At 40.7% G+C, this 27,286-nt stretch overlaps 1 protein-coding gene across 1 annotated transcript in view; it reads right to left on the bottom strand.

Annotated features, from left to right (window-relative positions):
• Positions 1 to 6,574: 6,574 nt before the first annotated feature.
• The window catches only part of atxn7 (ataxin 7), a 28,148-nt gene continuing 7,436 nt past the window's right edge, over positions 6,575 to 27,286 (bottom strand). The window contains exons 4-12 of the mRNA XM_083939521.1: positions 21,774 to 21,878; positions 15,815 to 16,088; positions 11,847 to 12,181; positions 11,139 to 11,221; positions 9,153 to 9,433; positions 8,834 to 9,023; positions 8,512 to 8,633; positions 7,217 to 8,393; positions 6,575 to 6,786 (exon numbers count right to left, since the gene is read on the bottom strand). Coding sequence (XP_083795647.1) covers positions 6,769 to 6,786; positions 7,217 to 8,393; positions 8,512 to 8,633; positions 8,834 to 9,023; positions 9,153 to 9,433; positions 11,139 to 11,221; positions 11,847 to 12,181; positions 15,815 to 16,088; positions 21,774 to 21,878 — 2,585 coding nt within the window. The 3' untranslated portion in view covers positions 6,575 to 6,768. The remainder of the gene's footprint in view (positions 6,787 to 7,216; positions 8,394 to 8,511; positions 8,634 to 8,833; positions 9,024 to 9,152; positions 9,434 to 11,138; positions 11,222 to 11,846; positions 12,182 to 15,814; positions 16,089 to 21,773; positions 21,879 to 27,286) is intronic.

The raw sequence follows: 27,286 nt of genomic DNA, 5'->3' as shown, positions 1-27,286 counted from the left end.
GGGGTACACCCTGGACAGGACGCCAGGCTATCACAGGGCACATAGAGACGTACAGAGACAGACAACCATTCACACCTACGGGCAATTTTAGACTCATCAATTGACCTAACCTGTACATGTCTTTGGACTGTGGGAGGAAACCGGAGTACCCGGAGAAAACCCATCCGATTTACATAATTGTTTTCAGAAATGTGCGTGGCAAATTGGCTCGCTAGCACCCCTTAGAATCAGCCAGGGCGCTACAAATGAGGTACATTTACCAAAATCGGTAGGCACGTAGAACTATTCCAGACAAACAAAAAAGCCTCCCAGAGCCATATTGTGAACTCTACAGGAAGTCGGCTATTTTGACCTTATGGGCGATTTTTTTACATTTTCGAGATTTGCATGTGTCATACTTTAACAAACTCCTCCTACAGATCAAACACGATTGACTTCAAAATCAGTCAGTATCATCTTAAGACATGTCTGACCAAACGATACTGAAAACTTTGAGTTTTCACTACAACGTGTGGGCGTGGCTTGGTGCCAAAGTTAAGAAAGAGGAAGTTGCTGTAATTTAAACAAACATTGTCCAATTTCCACCAAATTTTTGATGCATGACAATGTTCAGGTCCGAAGACACTTGCATGACAATATCGACTCACAGCGTAGCGCCCCCTGCTGGCCCTCTAAATTATAGCCCTTCCCCCAAGATTGACACAAAAAAAGAGGAAACCGGTGAGTATATAAAACACTTCCGGACATTAAAAAAAAGCTTCTTGGATCGATATCCTAAACTCAACAGGAAGTCGGCCATTTTGAATTTCATGGTTATTTTTCCACTTTTGCACGTGTTGTACTTTACCAAACTCCTCCTAGAGATTTGACACGATCATCTTCAAAATGATCCATTATTATCGAAAGTCATGTGTAAGCAAATGATACTTGGCACTTTTTTTGTGTTTCTTTGCCCTGTGATGCTTTGGCATGGCGCCAAAGTTAAACCTCTCACCATAAAATCAGACGTTTCTGTGAATTAACCACACCTTGTCCAATCTCCCTCAAATTTCTCATGATTCATAAGAGTCACGCCCTGAACCCAAACCAGTCTAAATATTGACTCACAGTCATAGCGCCCCCTGCTGGCAAAAGGAAGTTACAGGTTTTCCTATGTCTTTATACTTAAACGAACTCCTCCTACAGATTTTTCACGATCAATATCAAAATCTGTCAGTACCATCTAAAGACATGTCTGATCAAACCATATTCAGCATTTATGTTTTAACTTTACTGTGTAGACGTGGCGTAGCCCCAAATTCAGCCGTATCGCCAAACAAGACAAAGTTTTTGCCACCTGCCCATACATCGTCCGAATTTCAACAAATTTGTCATACATGATAAGAGTCCCATCCTGAACAAACCTACATCTCAACATTGACTCATAGTGATAGCACCCCCTATTGGCAAACACTAAATTACAACCCCTCCCCCAGGATGGACAAAACAACATGAAAACCATCGAGACGTACAAAAAGCCTCTTGGAGCGATATGTTAAAGTCAACAAGAAGTCAGCCATTTTGAATTCTATGGCCATTTTTGTACATTTGCACATGTTGTACTTGAACAAACTCCTCCTACGGATTTAATACAATTGACTTCAAAATCAGCCAGTATCATCTAAATACATGTCTGATCAAACTATACTCTGCACTTTTTCTATTTTTTGCTCCATGTCGCCTTGGCGTCAAAGTTAGGTTTTTCGCCATAAAACAGGAAATTGCTTTAACTTGAGCATACATTGTCCAATCTGCACCAAATTTCTCATGCATGACAGGTGTCAGGGCCTGAACACACCAATATCTCAAAATTGACTCACAGTCATAGTGCCCCCTATTGGCAGGATGAAAAATGACAAACATCATCTGATTAAATGAATTTTCTTTTGTGGGTTCTTGACTTCTATTATGGAAACATTTGGCATGTTTTGTGGATGTTGTGTAATGGCATGGCAGCCATTCTAGGCTTCTCGCAATGAAACAGGAAGTCACTCTGACTTAAACATACATTGTCCAAACTACACTAAATTTCCTATACATGATGAGAGTCCGGGACTGAAGACAACCACATGCCAATACTTACCAATAGCCACAGCACCACCCACTGGCAAAAAGAAGTCAGCTTGATAGGACAAAATTCATCCAATTTACATAAAAATTTTAATGTGGGGTTTACACTTGCAGAAGAGCAACACAAAGCATGTTTGGTTCAGGCTCTCTGGCGGTATACAGGGGGCGCTGGAAGCTCTGCAAGAATTGCAATAGATAGATAGATGTGGCGTAGCCCCAAATTCAGCCATATCGCCAAACAAAACGAAGTTGTTGCAACCCTTCCCCCAGGATTGACAAAAAATTTTGAAAACTGGAAGCCATACATCACTCATCGAGAGTTTAGCATACATTGTCTAATCTTCACCAAATTTCTGAAGCATGGCACGACCCCCGAAATGAACACACTTACATATCAATACAACTCACAGCCACAGCGCCACCTTGTGGCAACATGACATCAGCCTAATATTACAAACCTCCTCCGATTTACACCATATTTTCAATGTGTGATCTTGTTTTAATATACAACAAGGCAAAGCATCTTTGGTAGGTGCTCCGTAGCGACATGGTGGATGGAGGTTGGGTAAAAGTTTCCATAGATTGCCTGCGGCGCCATGTCCTTTGTGCAGTGTTTGGCAGTCGTTGAGACACATGGCCGCATTGGCTGGAGTCTGGCCGGTCATCGCTGCTTGCAGCTTTAATTCGGACATATATCTTTTTAAGACTTTTATCCTGCAATAAGTATGTAAAAATGTCTTAATTGGCAACATTATGGCATACATAGTCCGAATTTAACATACATGTTTAAAGTTGGATTTTAAAACAATTTATTGACATAAGCACCTGACTATTGGTATTCAGATGTTTAATATCGACCGAAAAATCCTCTGACAAGTCTGGAAATCTGAGTCTGAAAATATCTGGAATTTTGAAAACGAAAATGTGTAGAAACCTTGTTTTTTCATTGAGTGTCATGTTATCACATGATCTGGCTAACTGAACTAAGTCTACTCTCCTTCCTCAGGGAACTGTCACGATTCATAGCTGCTGGCCGTCTTCACTGTAAAATTGATAAAGTGAATGAGATTGTGGAAACCAATAGGTAATGTTACTATTCTTCCAATCTCAGTACTTCTAGAAATATCTCAGTAACCAGTGGCAGGACTCTAACTCTCATCCTGTTCTTCTTTCCAGACCTGATAGCAAAAACTGGCAATACCAAGAAACCATCAAGAAGGGCGACCTGCTGCTGAACAGAGTCCAGAAGTTGTCGAGAGTTATCAACATGTAACCGTGGTGGCCATCCTGCATTCTTCTCCTTGGTATACTCAAACCAGTAGTTTGTCTGACAAAGTGACTCTTATATTGTGTATATAATAAAACTTGTTTAACTGGTGACATTGCATTTCTATACAGTTTTTATTATTATTATTATTTTAGGAAAGAGGCAGAGACATCATTTCATATAAATAGCAGTATAAATTATTTTATTTACAGAAACTTGTTACAAAACAAATATACTATACAATCTTTTTTTCTTTAAATATTAATTCTAACCTATGTTTTGTTCATGAATTACATAGCAGCCAATACATAAGTCCAGCTGAAAATGATTTTGATAATGTATACAAAACAAATCTATACACGCTTTTACATAGTATGAATGATGGGATTTTTTTCTTCTCCCAAACACGAGCTGAATTCTCTAACTTTCACATTCCAAGTCTAAAAAAACACCCTTTGTAATGTCTCCATGAACTGGAAACAATGTCAAGATGTCAGTGGAGTTTGAGGGTAAACAAAACACTGGATTGAAGGTTTCTACGTAAAAATACCAGTAAACCAGAGGGGGCTTAAAACACACACACTGAGGCTAACAAAAAATTGGATAACACTAAAGTGTTTCATACTGAGCGGCTGACAAGCTCAGGTTTTACCATATTAAGGGTTCATAGGCAGACTAAAAAGCAAACTCCTAAACACTTTGAACATTCAAGTAAGGTAAAACAACGCAAAGAATACTGTCCTCAAACAGTTAGGGTGAAACAAATTCAGGCACTTTCTTAATTTGATGTTTCTTTCAAAAGCTGTGATTCAAATTACTTGTTTGGCAACGATGATGCAAGCAGTTGGACTGTTTGAAGTGTTCCTCTTCCTTGCAGTGATTGCTTAAATCCCTTCAACCTTTATAAAAGAATGCAAGTTTTTCAATTGTGAAATGTGTTTAAGGTCTACAATGTGTATGACGGAAGAGTCCATGGAAAATGGTTAGACAACGGGCACAGCGTCAAGCCTTTAAAATCAAAGGCTAATTGGGTCATAAAGTAACTTAGTTGTTGGTAATTCATAGGCAACGTAAAATGTCTTGTAAAAGCACAGGTGATTGAGACCTTGAAAAGTGAATAAAGGTATCCTCTGTAATACAGACACATGCCTCAGTGGCAACACTTCACCTTTGTTCCTTAACGGATCTCAGTACACGATTCATGAGATGCTTCAGCTTCTACATATAGGCGTATTGCATTATATAGACTTGGCAGTGAACCACTTCAAATAATCAAGTTCTCTGACTTTTCGTCTTTTTTTACTAAATAAATATTTTTTTTTATTGTACCAAAATTTCAGCGTGTAAGAAAAATGCCTGTGCAAAAATACATATTTAACTATGTACAATTAAACAAAATATGTATTCTCAAATAGGGATACTTCAATACGTGTTTGATACATGAAAAAAAAAGCTAAATTAAGAATCTTCTTTTATAAATGGTCTCCTCTACTTTTCCACACTGACATCAGTGGAGGTTCAATAAATCAACAGGTGTTGCCAAAAGTTTGAATATGTCCCCGTGAAGCCATCTCTATGAATCCCGCACCATAAAACCCACTCAAAATAAGCAAACGTCCCGACGAGATGGGCAAGTATTGCCTGATTTAAGACTCCATTTTGACAAAGGAATAGAGTATAATGCCTGGTTATCCGTTCTGCTGTGACAAATCATCTCTTGACACGCACCAACATAGTGTTACGGTGGGGAGTTGAAACTGTAACATCCGGAGCCTTGGGTAGTGGTTACACACAGGCGGGACAATCAAACCCACAGAAGACGGGTGACGTGCATAATGTTTGCTCCAGTTAAGACGTACCATACCTGATTCCCTATGTAGGAAAAAATAAACATTACAATTCACATCTGCCCACAACAGCTGTGGATTTCACACAGCTCCATGGGTAAAAAGTAGGAAAGTTGTGACAATAACAATACGGTTTGCACAGATTTTCTTCATATCCACACGGGCAATGCACCATCACCGCTTCATGAGCAAGACTGCCCACCTTTTCATTAAAAAAAAAAGTAGTTGGCCAAGCTGATAGCAGCTTTTGGCTAGCTTTGTGGACAACAAAGCAGCGCTTGTGGAGAAAGTAGATTTCTAGTGCTGTTCACAGTTGAGGGTAGGTCTACTGTGGTAATCGTTTTGCACAATGAAAAGATTCAGAAAATTAACAGGTGTCCAAGTTACATCTCTGACAAAAGGTTCCATTGAATGGGCACATCAGGCGTCCTTTTCACATTTGAAAGCACAACTGTCGTCACCACGTCTACAAAGACTCTTTATAGTTCAGTGTAAAAAGCTCATAAGAAATCATAAAAGAGTAACACTTGCATAATTATTCTGGGTAATAAAATAATTGACCAGATCGTCCCTACGGGCTCCTCTCAGGCTACTGTGTGTAACCCGAGGTAACTCAAACGTGTCCCTAGAAAGAGTCAGACCAACGGAAAGTGAAACAACAAGGTGATTGTGTGTTGTTTAAGGTGTTGCAATTAACAGTTTACTGCTCCTGCTCTCCTTCCAAGGCTTCTGAGATCAGGCGCTGGGGGTGTAATTAAGTTGGAAATTCCAGTAGTCCAGCAGAATCTGACTTGAGAAAAATACTTGTACACGCACGCACATTCGCACAGTCATTCGTAAACAAACACGGAAGAGATCGGCTTGTTGTCTCCCCAGTTGCTCAGCGTCACGGCGGCTTGTTGCGGCAGCCCTTAATCTGAACCTAATGAGCTTTGAACTGCAGCTCAAGAGACCCGTGGTTGTTGCTGTTGTTCCTCCTACTTCAAGACAGGAAGACCTCTCAGAATACTGGGACAACACTTGCGTGGGGGTCCTTGGCTCGCTCAAGGTCATTAGACCCCTGGCACTCCACACTATACATACAGTGCCATCGAACCCCCGCCCCAACACACACACACACACACACACACACACACACACACACACACACACACACACACACACACACACACACACACACACACACACACACACACACACACACACACACACACACACACACACACACACACACACACACACACACACACACACACACACACACACACACACACACACACACACACACACACACACACACACACACACACACACACACACACACACACACACACACACACACACACACGGCTTTGGGAGAAAAAGTAAGGACCACATTGACTTCACTGGGCAGTCCAGATCATCTCCACCCTGAGGATTGTGGGAAGCTGAGAGTAATGTGGGTTTGATTTTTAGAAGGCCTCGTGCAGTCCAGAGCAGTATGCGTACTTCCGGACTATGCCCCGTCCACCTGCCGGTTCCATAGACAGAAGCCGGATACCGCTGTCAGGGACGAGCCTTTGGCTGGGGGAAAGAGGGAGAATAAAAGCTATGTTAAGACGGTTAAGTAATCTGTACGTATGCTAGTTCTCTGCTAAAATATTAACCGCTTTTCCTGGTAAAAAAAACAAACTGTAAGCTCATTAAATCTTAAGTCTGTAACTTTTTATGAAAAATAAGTTTCTTTTTTTCATATAGATGCAAAGTTATACCTTTAGATTATATGCCAATCAACTGTTTTTATCAACTCCCTTCATGCATATAAGATGGTCAATTTCATGTTTAGGTTGCTGTTCCTGGATGACGTTTTCACATGTCGCAGTATGAAAAGAACAGATGTAAATCACAAAATGAGTGGGTCCAGGTTTGGTCATGCTGGCCTGCTGCTACTTTCACAGCTCAAGAGACAGGTATCTCTCCTACTTATTATTTAAATGCATCCTACAAAACCCACCTGATGTAAATGAGAGTTGTTGGGTAGCCCTGGTGTCCCTGGAATGCTCCGCCCATGCTTCCCATGGATGTTGTTAATGGCAGGTGACTTGGCCACTTTAGGTCTACCTGGTCCAGGTCCCCCTCCTCCTCCTCCTCCTCCTCCTCCGCCTCCAAGCCCTCCTCCCCCACCTCCCCCACCTCCACTGTTAATCCCGCTCGAGGCAGGAGAGCTTTTACGCTTCTTGACCTCCAGGCGTCCATCTGAGGAGTGGTGGCTGAAGTTGGTGTGGTGGTCAGATGAGGACTGGTGGTGGACAAAGGGCCCCAGGGAAAGGGTGGAGTCACTGCTGTTCATCACCACACTCATGCGTTTGATGGATTCTGCAGGGCTGCCCGAGGGAGGACCTCGTGCTGGCAGCCCTGAGGAGCCACCTGCTGAGCCTCCAGAAGGCTCGGCCTTGAGGCTGAGTGAGTTGGTCCGCACAGTGGGGCCGCAGTTAAGCCCCACGCTGTGGACCCCGCTGTGGGAGGAAGATAGCAACGATGACGATGAAGGACCTAATGAGCCATGGTGGTAGGTGCTCCCTGAGCTGCCGACATTTGCACAGTTCTTCTTGAAAGAGGAGGAGGAAGAGTAGTTGGCATTCGTAGAGGAGGATTCCGAGGGGCCATGGGATGAAGAGAGAACAGAGCTGTTCTTTCTCTTCTTCCCCGAGCTGAAACTAGTGTTGCTACTGTTACTGTTGGCTCCGCTGCTGCCCCCACCAATGGAGTTGGGGATGACCGGTGTGGAGGAGCCAGAGGAGATCTCTTTAGGCCTGAAGGATGATGACGACTTCATAGTGCTGCTGCTGGAGGAACGGGACTTAAGCGCCCGGCCTGAGGCTAGGGAAGGGGCTGAAGAAGAGGATGAGGACGAGTGGGCTGAAGGCATCTGCGGCGACGAAGACACTTGTCGGGCCTGCGTAATGCCGTAGGCCGGGTGCTCAGCCCCGCCCTGTGGGGAGCTGCGGGCGTTTAAGGTGGTCCCATAGGAGAGCACGGACTTGCCCTCGTAGGATTGACTATAAGGAGTCTGGGGCGAGGTGGAAGGGGGGCCCAGGAAGCCTGCAGAGGGAGTGCTACTGTGGGAATTTGTGCTTGTCCTATGGGCAGGTGCAACAGAGGAGGAGTTCTCCAAGGCCAAGGGGATTTTCCTGCAAAAAGGAACAATAGCATTCATAAGCTTTGACTTTTGACTCAAGACAATAAAAGACAAGGAGGTCAATTATTACGTTCCTTGGCCATAATAAAATTTGAGCTGGAAGGACTTACTTCCACATCTGAGAGTTGACATGTTTGTCCATCATTGAGGTTAGGGCACATCGCACTCTGTCCCATCGCCGGTCAAATGAGTAACAGCCTCTCCCAAACAGTCGACTTCCAAATGTACAGTACTGGGAACAGAGAAGGGGTACCAATTATCAGTAAACTGTTAATCAATGATCAAAGCAAACAGTACTTGGTTTCTGTGAAATCTGAAACAGCTAATTGATTGTCTTTTGTAGATTTACAATCCTTCATATTTTAACAACAGTAACAAAAAGGAAAGTTGTCTATGGCTAATCAGAGACCAGTGACTGTAGGGTGTACTTACAGCTGCCGGTCGAGGGTGATAACCTGAATAGTGACAGTCCAGTTTGTCAGCGCTGTCCTCCCGCTCATCGTTCTCTCCCTCGTCACTGGAGGGTCTGGAAACCCCATCGGGGGTAGTCTGGGCTTGGTGTGGTGACTCATGGACTACTGCAGGGTCTCCGGGGGTACCACCTCCGTGACTGCTGTTTAGTCTGATGGACATAAGACCATACAACCATAGAAAATGTGTCAAATTAAGAAGGGTAGCTTGATGGGTGTCACTACTTGCAATACATACAGGACAAAATTAAGTACAAGTACAGATCTGGAGCAGGACATACCGTGGAAGACCGGGGCTGTGAAATTTGGGCTTGCTGAGTGGCAAAGGCTTAGTGGCGTCTGGGGCAGGGCCGTTGCCATGAGCAACCTGGTGAGTGTCATGGGCAGCCGCGAGATGGGAGGAGGGGTGTGGGTCCCTGAGAGAGGGGTTTTGCTGGGAATGGGGTTGGTGGAGTTCTCTCTCCTTCTCCCGATCCCTTGTTCTGTTCTTGTGCTCTGCCAGCAATGTGTCAAAGCGCTTCCTTCGCCCTGGCACCGCCCTCCGCTGGCTTAAGGAATGTGTCTGGTGGGACATTAGAAATGTCAAAGGTCAGAAATATCATTTGAGAGGTGGGTCTGCTTGGGTTTCAAGTCTAATGAGGGCTTTTTCTTTCTTTCTTTCTTTTAAAAAACGAAATTTGTACGTGACAGATGCAGCTCTGAATGTTTTGGGGGATATTGCACATGTGGCTTTGCTAATAATCACAACCACCAATATTCTACAACACCAACAATGAACTGATCCTACTACCGAATTAGGCCTGTAGCGATACACTAATCTCACAATATGATACTATACACGATAAATATCACAATATTCAGCCAACAGTACAACGATTTGATGCGATTCAATACGATACACTTACATCATTTTCTGAAAGATTTTAAAGTGACAGTGTGATTTTGGTGACATCTTGTGAGTGTTCCATTGACGGGGATTGAATTAATAAAAACCTAAAGGATCAATTACACAATACTATATGGCTCTGACTGGACAGCAGAGATGGTAACAAGTCACTTTTTGCAAGTCCTAATCAAGTCTCTTATGGTTTTAATAAATAATTAAATAGAGTTGAACTGCAACCGTATTGTATAATTACACAAAGTCCCAACTAATGACATTTTATAATCTAGGGTAAATAACGTCTGCTGCTCCCTTTACCTGAACTAATTACAGACACACCTGAAACTCCAGGTCCTGCTCTCATTGGAAGATTTTAAGACCTGTGATAATAATTTAGAGGCAGACACATCTGGCTGTAGATATTCAGCATTATATTTTCATGATTAGGCTCGACTTTGATGTATATTTTGTATTATTATTTATAATTTATTATATTTTATTTGTACGCAGTGTAGTGGTTAAAGCTAATAACCTGTAACATTAACGTTATGTGGTCAACAATAAACCTGTAACGTAAACTTGCCTTTAGCTAACATGAATAATTAACAAGTATTTCTCCTGGTTCAACGGCGTGAGCCAGCAGACGGTTGCATTCTGTGATTCTTTTGTTTCGGCTTTGCCTGAATTTATTAAAGCCAAACAATGACAAAGGGTGATGAAACTGCAGCAGCAGACCGGGCAGAGGTTAGTTTGAAGTTGGATATTTGGATAGACTGGGACCAGAGTGGGTCAGTGGAATATCCAACTTAAAACTAACTTCGCCCCAGCAGCAGCAGGTGATGCGCTTTCCACATGGCTCTCCAAGTCATCTGCGGAGTGTGGCTGCTCACGCATCTCTGTGGGAGAGACTTTTTGCTCCTGATATTAATGCTCCAAAAAGTACATAAAGATTGTGCACAAGTCTCAAATGTCGAGTCCCCATCTCCGCTGGACAGACAGCTAGAAATGCTCTACAGCGACACTAGCGGCTGGCGGACCTAATAGCTCTTCCTGCAAAGCGAATGGGGGAGGAAATGGGCAGTGAGAAAAATGCCAGGGGGATTTGAATGGGACTTATACTATCTGTGGAAACAAAATATCTATTTATATCGCAGAATCGATAAAATCCTACAGCCCTATAACAAATATTGTCTGTGTATCTAAACTTCCTATAGCTTATCCCTCGATGCCATAGAGCCCCATCATTGGCCAAAAATATTATAAATAGATGAATGTGCCACACAGCACTGGATGACATGTTACTTCATTACAGTATGTTGAACCCAGACAATAGTGTATTTTGTACAGCATGATTTCACAGCTAGAAAGCAGAGAGACTGGTTACCTTGCATGTTAGAGATCTTGTGCATGGTTTCCGAGCTGTCATATCCACAACACCACAGTGGATATCCGCATTGAACTCGCGTTCTAAAGGCACAGGAAAGAAGTGAGGGATAAGGAAATTGTTATGTTACATGCATTGTGATGGATGGCCTGCTCTGGTAACTTGCCTAACTGTAAGTTGTGTTAAAATATTCGCCTTTTAACTGATGTATGTGGCACAAGACAGCGAGCCGTTCTAGCTGGTAACTTTCAGAGTTCCTTTGGTATACATACTGATATCTTGTGGGTAAAACGGGGTTGCTACACATTTCCATTTAAAAAATTCCATACTTTTTCAGACTCAAATTTTCAGGGATCTCAAAGGAAAGTATGTCGAAAAAGTAAAAAAAAAAAAAAAAAGTCAAAATATTTTATGTCCAAAAAATGCTTAAATCACTCATGGGATAGCCTGTCTAAAGCAGTCATGGCATAATTTCTTGGCCCTATACATATTTGCTGTGCTCCTTTTTTGATGACCTTAATGGATTACTGATGTCAGTAACCCAAGGGGATTTCATATCAATATCTAGTATTGTGAAAGATTGATATTTAACCCATCACCCTATTACTTTACTTCATAATTTAAACTGAATTCATGACTCAGACAGTACAAAATATTGACAGCACAAAACTGGAACAGTCATTTCCCTCCGTTTCCCCTCCAACTGACCTGTCACTTTCTTGTTAATGTGGCGTCTGCTACTGGCACTGCTGCTGCTGTTGTCCTGCTTCTTTTCTGAGAGGACTGATAGGTGGCCCTTGCCGTTGGGAATCTGACCGGGGGCCAGTAATGGAGGCTTTGGTATGGAGGGACAGTTAAGGCCTGGTTTAAGGGCTGATGATGAGGAGGAGGTGGTGATGGTGGTAGTGTAGGAGCTCACAGTGGTGCTAGAGGAGGATGTAGAGGAGGATGAGGTGGTGGCTGGGGCAGATGGGGCCTGCACCAGCTTAGCTGACGGGTCCACTCTCAGATGCGTCTTCTCCAACTTGACAGCCGGAGTGAGGCTGGAAGAGAAGGTTACAGAGATGAAGAGGGCAGCAAGGAGGAAGCTGAGAGTTAGAAACACAGAGCCAGTGAGAAACGCATGGTAAGAGACAGATGTGCACGTATGGAAGGGGCTGGGAGGACAAAAAATAAATCTAATATGATCTATCATTTATCAAAGACTCTGTATAAAAAAATATATGACTTATCTCTGACAGATCCTAAACACAGAGCCTGGTAAAATAAAGATTATGATTAAAATGAAACCTCACTTCACATCGAACTCTTCTTCATTGAGATTGGAGCCTGTCGTCAAATGAGTAGGGACATTTCTAACACAAGTTGACTGAATAAAAATGTACGTGGTGATGTGAACTCTGGCTCTGACCTCTGGAGAGTTCAGAATTAAATATGGCAATGTATTTGCATTGATGTGTTTAATTGATACTTGTACTTTATATCAAAATTAGAACACTGTCATGATAACACCAATTTGTTCACTACATTATTGAATAAAGATTAGCAAAGGCAATATAATACATCCGGTGATAGATCAGTAAACTGGCCTAGTTTTATACAGAAAGAAATAGGGATGCACAATCCTCGCTACATCAACTTCTGAGATAAACACGTAGCTAATTAGTTGAAAGAGAGTAGACGAAGTAACGATAAATCTTTTTTTATGTTAATGGTGCCTTTTGTGTTCAGTTCAATATTTAATGTGTGCAATAAAAGAAGAATTAATAACAGTATACTGAAAGCAGCAGAAAGGCAGAACCGAGTACAATTTAATATCTGTCGCAAGTAATATTGTTATCAAAATATTCAGCATTTGATGTATTTTCCTCATATTGTGCAGCTGTATAAAAAGATTACCAATTTTTAAAGATATGACATTAGTGGTATACTTGACAAAGTTTTATATTCAAATGTCATCATGACATTTAAAAGCAGTGTTATACTTATTGATAAACAGCTGCAAAATTGTCCAGTTACTGTAACAATGAAAAACTGGGTACTCAATTTACTGACAATGTTTTGTTATTGGACTGGTGAACCTAATAATAACTACAGTGTTGAAAAGGTTCACATAGACTAGACAAAATTGTGAATTAATCTTAAAATAGGTGGATGCCCATATGCACATTGAAACAATAAACAGTTTTTTTGTAATTTCTCTTCCTGTTAATTCTGGCCAAGTTCCCTTCTTAATAGAGTGTTTATGTAGTTCCCAAAAGTCCAGCAAAGTGCCAGCTCTTCTCTCGTTAAATGAGCTGATCACATCAGGCCAATCTCCAGTTAAAATTTCATTCAGGTCATATCAAAAATGTAAGTACTAATTTGATCATTTTAAACCAGGACCTCCGGTATTTGGATTGAGTCTCTCTTGAAAAAAAGGGAGGTGTGTCAGATCAAGTAGGCTATAGCATGTGAATGTGTCATATACTGTATATTAGAGGTCGACGATTAATCGGCACTGATGGGCTGTTTTACAAACTATCGAAATTGGCAGAACTTGGCTCTGATAGTGGCTGATGGCTTCAGTTTTTTCCCACAGCGCCATAAACTGCTTCTTCCCTGCTCTCTGATCACTGAGGGGCGGGGCATCACATTTCAGCATAAACATCGAAATTTCCATCGGCACGTTTCACACGACCACAGTGCAGCCACAGTTTTAGCCGTGAAGGCAACCCCCTTGTTTCTCTGAAAAGTAGTTTCCAGATTCTAGAGAATACTGAGACCTTCAGAAGCTAATTTCGGTGAGGAATTATTCTTAAAAAAAAAAGGGATATGTGGTATATACACGTGTGTGTGTGCCTGCATACATATATCATGCCAGTAGGTGGCAGTGTCACTCCTTGTAACTCATGCATTCTGAATACACGCTGCACTTGTCCTGAATCCTGAGAAGTAAACATTCTTCCTCTTGATAAGCTTGCCTGCTAGCTTCTGTATAATTTTTTACAACACAACAATTTTGTTCAGCTTAATGATGCTGCTATAGGCCTAGTCTGCCGGGGGATAAAACTGTTCCTGATACTCTGAGCTTTTATCCTGTCTGTTTTTATCAATCATGTTACTAATTCAACTTCATATTTAACACTATTACACATATTGTCATGTTCTGTCAGTTTGGCTGTGCTTGTTTCTACTATTCTGTTGTATTAACTGCCATAACATATAAGTCATATTTACATGACTTTAACTATTATTTTAGTAACTGTTACTTTTGTGGTTGCTTGTATCTCTGGAAGTGTCTCTGTCTGTCTGTCTTTGTCTCTCTCTGTCCATCTGTCTTTTCTCTCTTTCTCTCTCATTTTCTTCCTCCCCAACCGGTAAAGACAGATGTCCGTCCTCCACAGAGCTGGGTCTGTCCAACGTTCCTGCCTGTTATAGGGAAGGTTTTGGTTGCCACCGTACTCTACGTCTATGTAAAATCATAAATAAGTCATAGAGTGTGGTCTACACCCCCTCTGTAAAGTGTCTTGAGATAACTTTTGTTATGATTTGGTACTGTAAATAATACTGAATTGAATTGAATGTTAAGCTAAAAATGAACAGCTTGTCAAGGACACACTAAAATGAAAGCTGTCTCTGTGTAGTCTGTTCATCTTAGTTTGCCATGTCTTGTCAACTTCAGCTGCTGGCTCAGAGACCCCCCCGCCCCCCTTGATTTGCCTTGTTTAAGCAGTGTTATTTGGTGATGATTATTTTTTACATCCATCACTCAAAGTGCAACTAAATCATCTATGTAGATTTTAATAGCTATTAAATACATACAAGTTTAAATTGAATATATTAATATCATATGATATTAATTATATATTAATGACATATAATAATATATGGCTATTAAAAATCTATTTCTAAATCTATTTTTATCTTTTAGCTATATTGAATTAATTTACATTAATTCACATCTTGAGTGATATCTGCTATCTGCTTTTTCCAGCTCCAATTATTATATTGGACTTTAAAAAAACACTATCGGTCAACCTCTACTGTATAGTATATATAATATATATATATATATATAAAAGAATTCCAGCAGACACCTAATATTTGAGGATTTGGATCGTTTGGGCCAAAACAATGTGACTGGGACATCCCTACTTTGATCATTTATGTACTGAAGACTTGTTTAGTCCACTGTCCTAGTTCAAAAATTATAAATAGTGGTGTTTCATCCACCACAAATCTTGTGAGTGTAAATGTATAGACACCAGGGGGCATATCTTTTTTGTTACTAAGCCAACTCACCTAATTAACGTTAATTAACTACAGCTGAGTATATCCTTACACTACTAAGTCACTATTACTGGCTGTCCCTCGCACCCGACAAACTCTGTGGAACGTCTTTTGTGCTGTGGTCTCTGTTGATGCTTTTAAAAAGCACTCTGTGATTGTCTGTAAAAGATGCTTTATAAAATAAACGCATTATTTATATTATTAATTATTATTATTATTATTATTATTATATTTACAGGCCTCGGTTGTTATTATAGCCAGTGAAACCAGCACTGGCTTAAACTTTTAAATCACAATTTTGTTATAAAAACAATTAATTGTTCAGCCCTGGTCTTGGTGTATATTGGAAAACTGCACAAACCGAGCAACACTCTATGCTACGACGGTTACACAGTGAAACTTACGGCTGGGGCGTCCTGAAGGGTGCAAAGGGGGTTCTTCGCTGATGGCCTGGCAGCTTCTCTTTGGCTGGTTTGAGGAGTTTGGGATTGGAGGAGGACGCAGAAGAGGAGGATAAGCTGGATCCAGCGGCAGAAGGTCGGCTAAGGATGCCTCCACTCGCCACTCCAGCTACAGACCCAGAGCCCAGCCCCGGCCCAAGTCCGGTACTCCGGTTCCTGCCCGACACGGGAAAAGGCGAGGTGGAGGCTGGCTTGCTGGCTGAACTGTGTCTTCTCTCTGCAGTGACAGTATAAACCAGGCTAGAATTAAAACATTACATTTAACTCAATAACATGATCAGAATGAAGCATCACAAAGCTCTGACCCAACACTATAACATTAATGCATATGGGTAAATGTGGCAGTTAAACTAGGCCGCAAGTCCGAAGAAAAGCTATTGCACATGGGAACATAGAAATCTTCCTCTGACAGTAGCAGGTTACCTCGACAACAAATAAGCAGCATTTGTGATTAATGCCAACTCTGACTGAAATAGAAGCAGCCAACAGGTCAAGAACTTCATTTCCTGCCCAAGCTTCTGTGCAAACTGATAAAAGACAGTATGACAGCAAAAAAGGTTAGGGTGATACAGAGATGTGGATAGAGAGACAAAAATAGAAGAAAGGAAAAAAATGCTCATCACCAAGTGCTTGAATCTAAAACTAAATATATTTTCCTCTGCAAAAAATTGAAGTACACCACGGTTTCCAAACATAATCAAACCTTGGTCTCTTGTGTGTGCATCCACAATTATCATAGAAGGGTTTGGGTTTTCAAAAGGAAGCTCTTGCTATTTTTAGTAATGAAATAGCACACTCAGAATAATTTCATCGACATTACCACTTAAGTTCCACAACAGAGACGCATTTCACCACAACAGACTCTGAGACGCATTTCATAGAATCTAGTTCATTAACTGCCACAGCAGAAACAACCCAAGAAAAAGGCAGGACAGCAATCTCATGAAGGCAGTTTTTTAAATTCAGAAGTTACTGCAAATTGTACCAAAGTCCTGAATCTTAGCCAGGTAGCGGCTCCATATCAGATATACTCAGCCCCTTGTTGTCAGATACACAGACTGTCCTGCTGCTCTGACTATAACTGGAGAAAGAGAGAGAGAGAGAGAGAGAGAGAGAGAGAGAGAGAGAGAGCGAGAGAGAGCGAGAGAGAGAGAGAGAGAGACAGAGAGAGCGAGAGAGACAGAGAGAGAGAGAGAGAGAGAGAGAGAGAGAGAGAGAGAGAGAGAGAGAGAGAGAGAGAGAGAGAGAGAGAGAGAGAGAGAGAGAGAGAGATGAGCTGAGGAGAAACAGGCAACTGAAGGTTAACTAGACCTCTTCTTGTCAACACTGCTGCATGAGCAAAATGGCAAATAATGAAAAAAGTAAAACAGCAAACATAGTGAATGTAAGAGGATACAGCTACAGGAGCACAAACAGGTTTACATAGAAAACATCTGTATCGGCGGCTAGCTAATGTGGTCAGGGGTATGGGCCTGGTTAGCTAACCTTTTACTGGACTTAACTCCAAGGTGTAGCAAGGAACCGGGCCATAGGCCAAATCTCAGTCTCAGCAGGTGATCTGCAAACAAGCTTGTTGCTGCAGAAACAATGGTGGGGATGCTAACACACACATATGCGCAGAGCTACCACTCCCTCAGCCCCCAACACACACAAAAACACACACTTTCACACTGTATAACCTTCTTCCAATTTCAGTGTGGAAAAAAAAATGTTCAAGAGTTCCCTCTTTTTACCTAAGGGCCTCTCTCTACACACCCATTCACAAACTCCAGATATCTTCCCTCCCTTTACTTAGCAGTCTCTTGAACTCCCTCCCTTTCCTCCTTCCCCTGCTGTCTTGTCCTTTCCCAGTCTCAGTCAAAAGCACACCCTGCACACAAACTCACACTAGGAAACCCCAGCGTGACACTCTGTGCTTTGTCCACAGTGCACTAACACTGAGAAAAGACAGCCAACACCAGCGGCAGAATAAGAGGAGAAAGAAAAATGTGGGGGAAAAGCAAAAAAAACAGCAGACCCAGGAGCCTTAATATCCTCTTTCCCTCTGTCAAACAGTTGGCTCAGTGCTAAGGGGAATCCCTGGCTGTGTGAGTGAGAGAAATACCCTAACGTACAAGTGTGATGGCCTCTCTAACATCTCGACAAGCACCATGAGCAAGCGTGGCCTGGCCTATGTAAACTATTTGTAAGAAAAGCAACCCTGTTCTTCTAGTCAAAATAACAAATCCACTATTGTTAGTTTCCTTACTATCTTAGCTTAAGGTGCACAATCTAAAAAAAATTATGTTTGTGTGTTTACTCAGCCAACAACATGTGTGAGCAAAAGCCGTGAACAAGTCTTTGTTCAACACGTTCATAAGTAAATGCATAAAACAGCAGCGGTGCTTGCAGCTTCCTGTTCTGCGGTGAACGTCACCCCTGCTGGGATCGGCCTCAGTCGAGAAGCACAAACGGGAGACAGACGGGCTCAAAGAAGCACGCTAACATCATATTGAGACCATCTCAATAGTGCTGAGATCAGTGCTTTTACCCTGTGTTAACGCCACATGGGGTCTTCCTATAATGACATCAGAGGGAGCAGGACAAGAGGAAAAATCACAGCAAGTGCACTCAAACTCTGTATGGCTACGTAAAGGAGCACAGCCACAGAGTTTCACTTAGATTTAGACTGTTCTGTGGAGCTAAAATGATTAGTCACTTGACAGAAAATGATTCACCAATGATACTAATAATGTATAAAACAAAAAAAGGCAAACGTTCCTCTCAATTTTGAGGATTTGCTACTTTTCCTTTTAATATAGTTGTAAATGGAATAAATCTTTGGGGTATGGACTTTTGGTCAGACAAAACAAGACATCTGAAGATCACACATTAGGCTCTACTATGTTCTTAGGTTTTCTACACTAAAGGACTCATTCATAAATAAAATAATCATTTGCTTAATCAATAATGAAAATAATCATCATTTGCTTCAGCTCTATTCCAGAAATTTGTATTATTTAATTTACACAATAATTCAGTAGCATACAGGTGATTTAACAGTTAAATGATTATAATGACGCACCGATCTATCAGATGTATCAGACTGCACAGTCTGCATTCACAATACCACCTTGTTAAAGATACACAGTGGCCCCTTGCTGGGATGTTGTCAGTACAATATCTATCTAATTCTTATTCAAAACTCCCAAAGATATGAAAATCTATCTGTAATAGTCATAAGCAATAATCCTGTCTAGACATGATTGTGTCAGTCTATATTGTTTATTGTTCTCTTTGGATACTGTTAACATTAGCAAGGACAGTTTCTCTAGGATCCATGTGCCTTAATATCTCCCTCTTGTGGCTGACCTTGACAACTGTAATTGCTGTCACACTTGATGGGGTCCACCAGTGACAAGAACTAAAACCTAATACATAGGAAAAAAGACCCTCATTATAAAAAGGGAATGATGTGTTATTCAGATGCTGTGAGTGAGAGTGTAGCAATGGCACAAAAACTGGTGCTAAAAGAGTTGAAGCCATCAAATCTGTCAAAGGCACAGATTAACAATTTACGCCCTCTTATATTAACTTTATTTAAAAAGACTAATATACACTCTTTTTTTAAACAAACAGCCCTATACAAGGACATGGTAGGTGTCACTAACATGCAGCTGTCCTTACCATTTCAAGGAAATGAGTTTGGAAGTGAACAGATCAGTTCTTTCAATGACTGTGGGCGTTTGTGAACTTGCTGTGAACACTGTCAAGTTTAAAGAGATCCACAGTGATGCAGTCACTCTATTCACACATCCATAATTCATCTATTTACTTTAGTATGTTGTCAAAGATCCAGCTTAACTACTAAGTAGTGGAAATCCACGCACTTAAACACATCCCTAAAGTTGTAAGAGAACCAGAAATCTGATCTGAGCTGTACGTGTTAAAAAAAAAAACTGCGAAGACCGAGAGAGTCAGATCAAATATTAAAAGGTGAATTGTAAACACACAAGGGAGACAGTGAGTTAAATAAATAAATAAATCAAAGTCTGTGACGTCCCATCTCGGGTTACTGTGTGGAGAAGGAAAAGTGGTGAGGGAATACAAAGGCGGAGGGAGAAGTGATACCACAGAGTGTGTTAAAGTGTGAAATATCACCACCAGCCTTGAAGTGGAATATGGCTCCTTCAGATGAACACCACTTTGTTGCCTTCTTCACTTATACAGGGATTAACGACGTCCCGACATTCCGGGACGTAATTAATTGTCACCAGGATGATCAATATTCTTTCTTGGGTCGACTTTGGGACGAAGAAAGTTTCTTTCTGCAAACCAGATCGGGTTTGCGGTCATAGGACATAGCCCATCAACCCAGTACGACTCACAGAGCCTGCGGTAATATTAAGCCAATAGTGTTAACTACAGAACCACCACCGCCATTCTCGGCAACGATAACGATACACGCGAGTCTCGGGGCAGAAAGCTTTTAGTGGCTTACGATGCGAGTTTAAGCTAGAAAGCCAGGAAACTGTGGGAATTATGATTTTCAGTAACTACCGATACTGACTGATACTTTAACCTCCCTCACATTTAAGACATGTTAACGCATCCTCTGATATTATTATGTTAAGATATTCCATCTCTTTCATCTTATTGTCTAGACTCTAGTAGTAACTGGTAAGCAGATTAGCATTGTCTGCTAGCTAGCTTATGTAAGCAGTCGTACACAATTAATCTGTTGAAACAAGGTTATAACACATTAAACTTTGTATTCACCACATCGAGATTGTTGGTTATCATACTAAACTTTTCTGGTTATGTTGGTAAAAGCAAATAATCCACAAGTTATCCATCATCAACACAACAGGTAGACTGTCAAAGTTTACATTAGCAGGGCTATTACCAATTGCTTTTAATGGCAGTCTGTTAGCTTCAGCCATCTCTAAATCTATGTGTATTAACATTATTTCGTTTTTTAAAACACCTGATACTTTAACTTGCTGGTACAATGTCCTCATGACGAATTAAACTAAAAAAAATTCAGTCATTAAATGGTGGCGTAGTGGCAGAAGGTCACGTAGACCACAGTTCTGTGACTGAGGGTGTTGGTTGTCATTGTATTGCATACAATGAACTTGTGCAACTCCTTTTGGTGCATTAAACAACAACAATAAGATCAATTAAAAACAATATAAAAGAGGTACAAGCTAAACAAATATAGTCTGGAAATAAATATATGATCTTGTCAACATAATGTGCTGTGTTTTTATTATATTATTAGTAAGTAACAACTCAAAATTTTTGGAAAAATTTGGGAGGAATTGGGACGGTTCAAAATGTTTTTCGGGACGATTCCGGGACGGTGGTGAAAAAGTTAGTTTTAACCCCCGCACATTTACTCCCCCCTTTTGTTCTTTTTTGCTTTGTAATGTCAATTTCTCACGACAAGGTGCTACTTTGACAAGTGGCTCATGCAGCCACCATGCTAATGCGTACAGTAAAGTTATAATGTTCAACCCTTTCATAAAGAGATTTTAGTATGATTGTTTTGTTCACGGATAACAGAACTGGGCTACCTCACATAACATCATCTCCAGTAGCTAAATGGGTAATTGAATCATCTAACGTGATTGGGGCTATTTCATTAGAATTAAATGACATACTGTAATATGAATAAACTTGTAAATGTGAGTAGACGTGAATAAACGTAACATGAACGTTAATACATTAACTCACCCATGAATACTATTTCCGTTCTGAGTAATGTCAAAAAGACTTTCATCAGCAATGGTGCGTTATCTATACAATTCAGAAACTCTCAAAACCTAACATTGCATGGTATTAGCATGAAATGCTAATATATATTCATGATAATACATATTTATGTTTGTATGCATGTATGTGTGCATTTGGCACTTACCGTAGTGTGCTTGGAAGGCTTGGGGCTTGACTACCTGACCACAGTGGCTGCACATCACCAGGTAGAAGTCGTCTTGTGCGGGACACTGGCCAAATATGGGCATGTCTGTTTCAGGGGAAGAATCAACCAGACAGGGCACAAGTCAAGGAGAGGCAAATAAAATAGAACTACATTCATCTGGTGCTCCAGTTGGCAGCAGACCGACTCTACACTCAAGTGAAAATAACTTGTTGTCATAGCACTGTAATAGCTCAAGATAGGGTAATTCCAGTTTGATGGCCTAATCTTTTTTGCTTAACATCAAGAAGGAAAATTTGTCAACTCCTGGATAAAATCTGCGTTAAAACACACATGAAAAAACGTAACCTGATTATTATAAAAGACTGAAGAGCTCACTTAAGGTAACTTAACAAACGAAGTCTACACGCGAATGCAAATAAAGATCACTCCCAAGTACATTCATCATTGAGAATGTGCTAATGATAAGAGGCAGGAAAAGGGCTGAGCCACCAATCCAAAGGTTATCCGCTGTCAAAGAAATAACGTCTCTCAATTATATGAACAAATACAGCACAGACAGCAAGATAGAATAGAATAGAATAGAATGGAATAGAAATACTTTATTGATCGTAAGCTGGGAAATTGCTTTGCTTTGTTTTGTTTTGTTTTTTTAGAATATAAATACTTTATAAAGATGTATGCATGAGTGTGGATGACTTGGACCTAGGAGATATCAAGAAGAGATAAAATTCAATGTTTCTTTCCCTCATGCTTCCTGTGTTCTTCTACTGGCTAACTTATCCGGTCTCTTTCTTGCTACCAATGTTGATATTCTTAATTTAAATATTCTGGCACATCGCAACTCTATGAAGTCACCAAAATGTATTCTTGCATTTCAATTCATAATGATATATAGCTTTATTCATTTTGAAAAATTATTTTCTTAAAGTTAAATATAGTTAGTTCAAACAACATTTCTAGAATATCTGTACACTGCAATTCAATGACGCAAAGGATAAAAAAAATAGAGCTGCAACATTTTGTTGATGAAGTGATTACTGAATCAACATGGTAATAATCTGAAACTTTTGATAATAGATCAATTCTTGGAGCCTTTCCTTTTAAATCACCTTGGGCTTTATGAAATTGTGATGGACATTACTCAATAACATTTTATAGACCAACAAACACTGAACCAATTCATTTAGAAAAGAGATTGGAGGAGATCAACTGATTAAAACAAAAGGGAGTTGGTTTTCATTAAAGTCTGTCAAGTTATAAAAGTTGCATGCCACAGTGAGATGTATAGCGATGTTTAAAACCATATCATTAAAATATTCAGAGTAATGAAGCCATGTTCTCTTGAGTCAGGATTCATCTAAAACCACCTCACCTAAAGCCAGCTCATTATGAAGTAACTAGAATTGCCACCTTGTGGTCGTATGCCTTTGCCATCCAGTTAACTGGTTGTAAACTTCCGTTTAAATCCATGTCTGTCCATATTTAAAAAATATATGAAATGAAGACTTTGAAGGAATTTATTTAAAAGTGTTAAGAGTAATTTTTAGTGAAACATTGATGCTTCACACACAAATTCAACCCCGCAGCAGAGGAGAACTATACAATCACCAGTTTCAAGATTTGTGTCACCAGTTCAGTTTATGACCAAATGTCTCCCCTTCGGTTCCTGAGTTATGGTGCTGCGTAATGGACAGAACAGTATGATGTCACGGTGAAGTTGACCTTTGACTTTTTGAAAGTGAAATCTCATCACTTCATCTTATTAGACATTTGTGTGAAATGTCCTCATAATTCGCATACAACTCTTGAATTATGGTTAATAATGCGCTTTGTGAAGTCACAGTGACCTTTACCTCCAAAATCTAATCAGTTCATCATTGAGTTCAAGTGGACACTTGTGCCAAATCTGAAGACTGAGAATGAGACATACAAAAAGAAGGACAACCCAAAACCACCACAAACAACAATGCCTCTGGCCACGGCTGTCACCAGCACAGAGGCATAACGACTAAAAACTGGACACACACAGGGTCATGGAACCCTAAAAGCTTTTGACAACCCATAGCAGTGCAGTGCCTGACTGGATTAGCTAAAAGAAGAAATGGCTGATTTCAGGAAAATGTAAAGATGGTCATTTTCCTGTAGTGCCAACAAGGAAGTGCAACTTCCAGGTGCATGATCATAAAAAAGCACAAGACCCATGAGTTCCAAGATAAAATGGCATGTCTAGAGCTCCAGCATCTCAAGTCACACAATTGTATGAACCAAGATTCAGGCTTCACTAGCCACTATAAGGCAAATCAGAGGAAAGTGCCTCTCCTCACCAGAATGTGATCAAAATTTACCCTGGCGCACAGAACCACAAACAACCTAATTAAGGAGGCAAGTTAAGAGATTGCCTGGGGCGTTATGATGGGATGAGCAGAAGTCAGGATATAAGAGGAGAGAAGTGGAGCCCCTCTTCAACACGTACTCTGCTGGGGCTGTCAAGGGTTCTTGAACCTTCACTGGACGAGTCTGGAAAGGATGAGGGCCATTAAGCAAAGCCCATATAAAAAGGGCCTACCTGGCAGGATTCCCTCTCAGGGAGGTCAGTGGCAGTCTTGAGTGGATGAATTGACAAGTCTGATGCTACTTAATGTGTGGCAATTGTCTAAAGCCACTCTGCTATGTATCTTCTTGAAGTGAAAATACTTGGGAAAACAGGCAAATGTCTTCACTTAATGGACAAAGACATGAACATTATATAGAATTTTAGTAGGGAAGCAATATGCTGATGAACACAAGCAAGGATCTGACAACTATGCAAAGAGCACAAGTGCAGAAATGTGATGTCGAGGGCTGGTCGCCACTTGCACAAGCCTCGGCCATTAAAAGCAGTAGTTGGAAGCCATTCGGTTCTACATGTTTGTTTTCATCCAAATCTCTCTATGAGCCATTCTCTTTTACCACTAGCACACTGACATTATGGGAGAGAGCACACATATTGGCTAAATCAATAACTTCCCATGTATTCTCCACCTTTTCTTAGATACTTTAATGAAACAGGGCAAGAACTGTGGAGTCCAACAGGCCAACCACATTTCCTTGCTGGATCAATAGCAAGGTCAAACAAAACTCATTCCTAAACTGCTGCTGTTGTTCACTTGGAGCGTTCTCCAAACGTTGCTCCACTATAAAAACAGCACAGCTAGATCACCTCCTCACTCTGCATTCAGAGCACTGGCACAGACTGAACTGTACCGCTGAAAAGCCTGACTTGAAAAGTGGTCCAATGCCACTGTGTCTGACCCATTCTAAATCTCCATTTTCTTCTTGTGCAAGAAGGAGATGAAAAGGATAGAGGAAAAAAGAGGAAGTCACTGTGGAAGAGGAGACAGAACGACCAAGCGGCGCTAAGAAAGGAGAGAAAAAGATAGAGAGAAAGAGAGCAGAGAAGCAGGCGTCAGCAAGACAAAGCAAGAGTGAGCAGAGGACCTGCGCTTGAGGAGGAGAAAGAGACTCTAGTTAATATCAGCATCCTCATCCATGGCAGTGATAAATGATCTGGGTGGAATAGTAGCAGCTCTGGCTGCCTCTGAGCAGCACACACGCCGACTGAATCTGACCTGTGGCTGACACAGGCACTACATTTCCCAGCTTCCCTGACTGTGACAGTGTCACATTAAAATGTATAAAAAGTGAGACAGATGATGAGTGGCTTCATCAGTCATACGTTGCCATACATTTTACAATGTGTTAATCATCTGTGTGTGTTAGAATGGTAGTTACACCACAGGAGGAATCTGGTGGTGAGTCACGGTGGAGAGGTGTAGTCATCCACTTGTAATACCCCTACCACGCACAAACGCATGCACACACACACAGGCATGCACGCACACACTATGAACATACACTTTTACCGCGAGCAGAACGTGTTGATCAGCCCCATGACACAAACAACAGACATTAACAGACGCTGCTACATGACAGAGACATGTTTCAAGCCACTTGCACGTCAAGTGGCCTAACAGTCTCACATTTAAAATACCATTCAGTCTCTCTGCCTTCCTCTGTAAATGCTTTTCTTGATCTGGCGATCCAAAAATCTCATCCAGTTTTAAATAGAATTTCTTCAGCACAAAGCAGACAATAACTCTGCATGTGAGCTGCCACGCCTGTGTATGCATCGTAATGTATCTCACACTATTTTAAATATTTTGTATGAAATATGAAAGCTCATTTTTTCTTGTCATTGGGAGGCTCTAGGTCATGTTATTGACATTGTGCAGCAGTTATTGGGTATGCACGCAGACCCAGTGTTTCCCCTACTATTATATTAGGGGGGCGCTGACTTCAGACCAGGGCTGTACCGAATGTCGTTGGTTCTACTGAGGTTTCTGAAAGGAAGCTTTGAATGTCTGTCGTCATATCTGATGATGATATCTGATGATTGATAATTTATTTGATTAAATTAGTATTTTTTTATTAAGTCAATATGATCATCTTTTGTAACAACTTATGTAATTTACAATACTGTTAGAGCCAAAACAGATTTAGCTTGTTATTGTAGTAATTAATAATAACTAATAATTATATAAATGTAATATACGGTGCTGTTAGATTGTTGTTAGACAGACGCGTGTCTCCCTTTGTCTGCGGAAAGGTTTAGACCGCAGTGTAAATGTTTTTGAAAGGCTAAATTTCGGAAATGATTACAGCAATCTTTTTTTAAATGTATTTGACTCTGATTTTACAACAATGGGGTGATAAGAAATGTTTGGATCACATGAGTCAGAAACAATCATATAGCCAATACTGGAATCTAATTCAACAAACAGTCTAACACTAATAATGATAATAGTGTAGCCTAATCTTTATCTGCAACTCTGCAGAAATACCAGGTTTACACAGGGTGAATAGGTGTGAGAAAAAGCAACATTTGTGAGTTGTATTACAATTTGAATGTCAATGTAATGAATGAAGCTTCAAACTAGTTGGTACAGCTCTACTTCAGACAGATGCCCTGTCCTGCAAATGCATTATTTAGACAGCATGAATGAGAACCAGAAATATTCCAACACACGTGACTCCAAAATGCTTGACACATCCATGTCCAAAAGAGTTCTATAATAGAAAAGTCTGAAAACTGCCAAATTCAGTGACAATTATTCACACCACAGTGATCGCTTTGTTGTTGGCTGTAGAATGAATGATGTTGGTGAGTGTCTAAAGATGATACTTCCCATTTCTCTACTGCCAAATTATACACACAAATCAGAACAGAAAACAACAGAGTATACATGTATTTTCACTCTGCACTTAGTTCTGATACACAACTAAAAGAAAAAGATGCATATTAAGCCTTTATCAAGCTTAATTAATTTGCTGTGGTTCCGTTTATTTTCATACAAAAAATCCTAGCGCACCAAAATGCATCACCACACTATTGGTCACGTGTGTCAGGGGCAGCGGCGACAAAGTAAGTACAGGAAGAAAGTCCAATGTTCTGG

Source organism: Echiichthys vipera, assembly GCF_963691815.1.
Source record: "Echiichthys vipera genome assembly, chromosome: X".
NCBI lineage: Eukaryota > Metazoa > Chordata > Actinopteri > Perciformes > Trachinidae > Echiichthys > Echiichthys vipera.
This window is presented reverse-complemented; position numbering and strand designations above follow the sequence as displayed.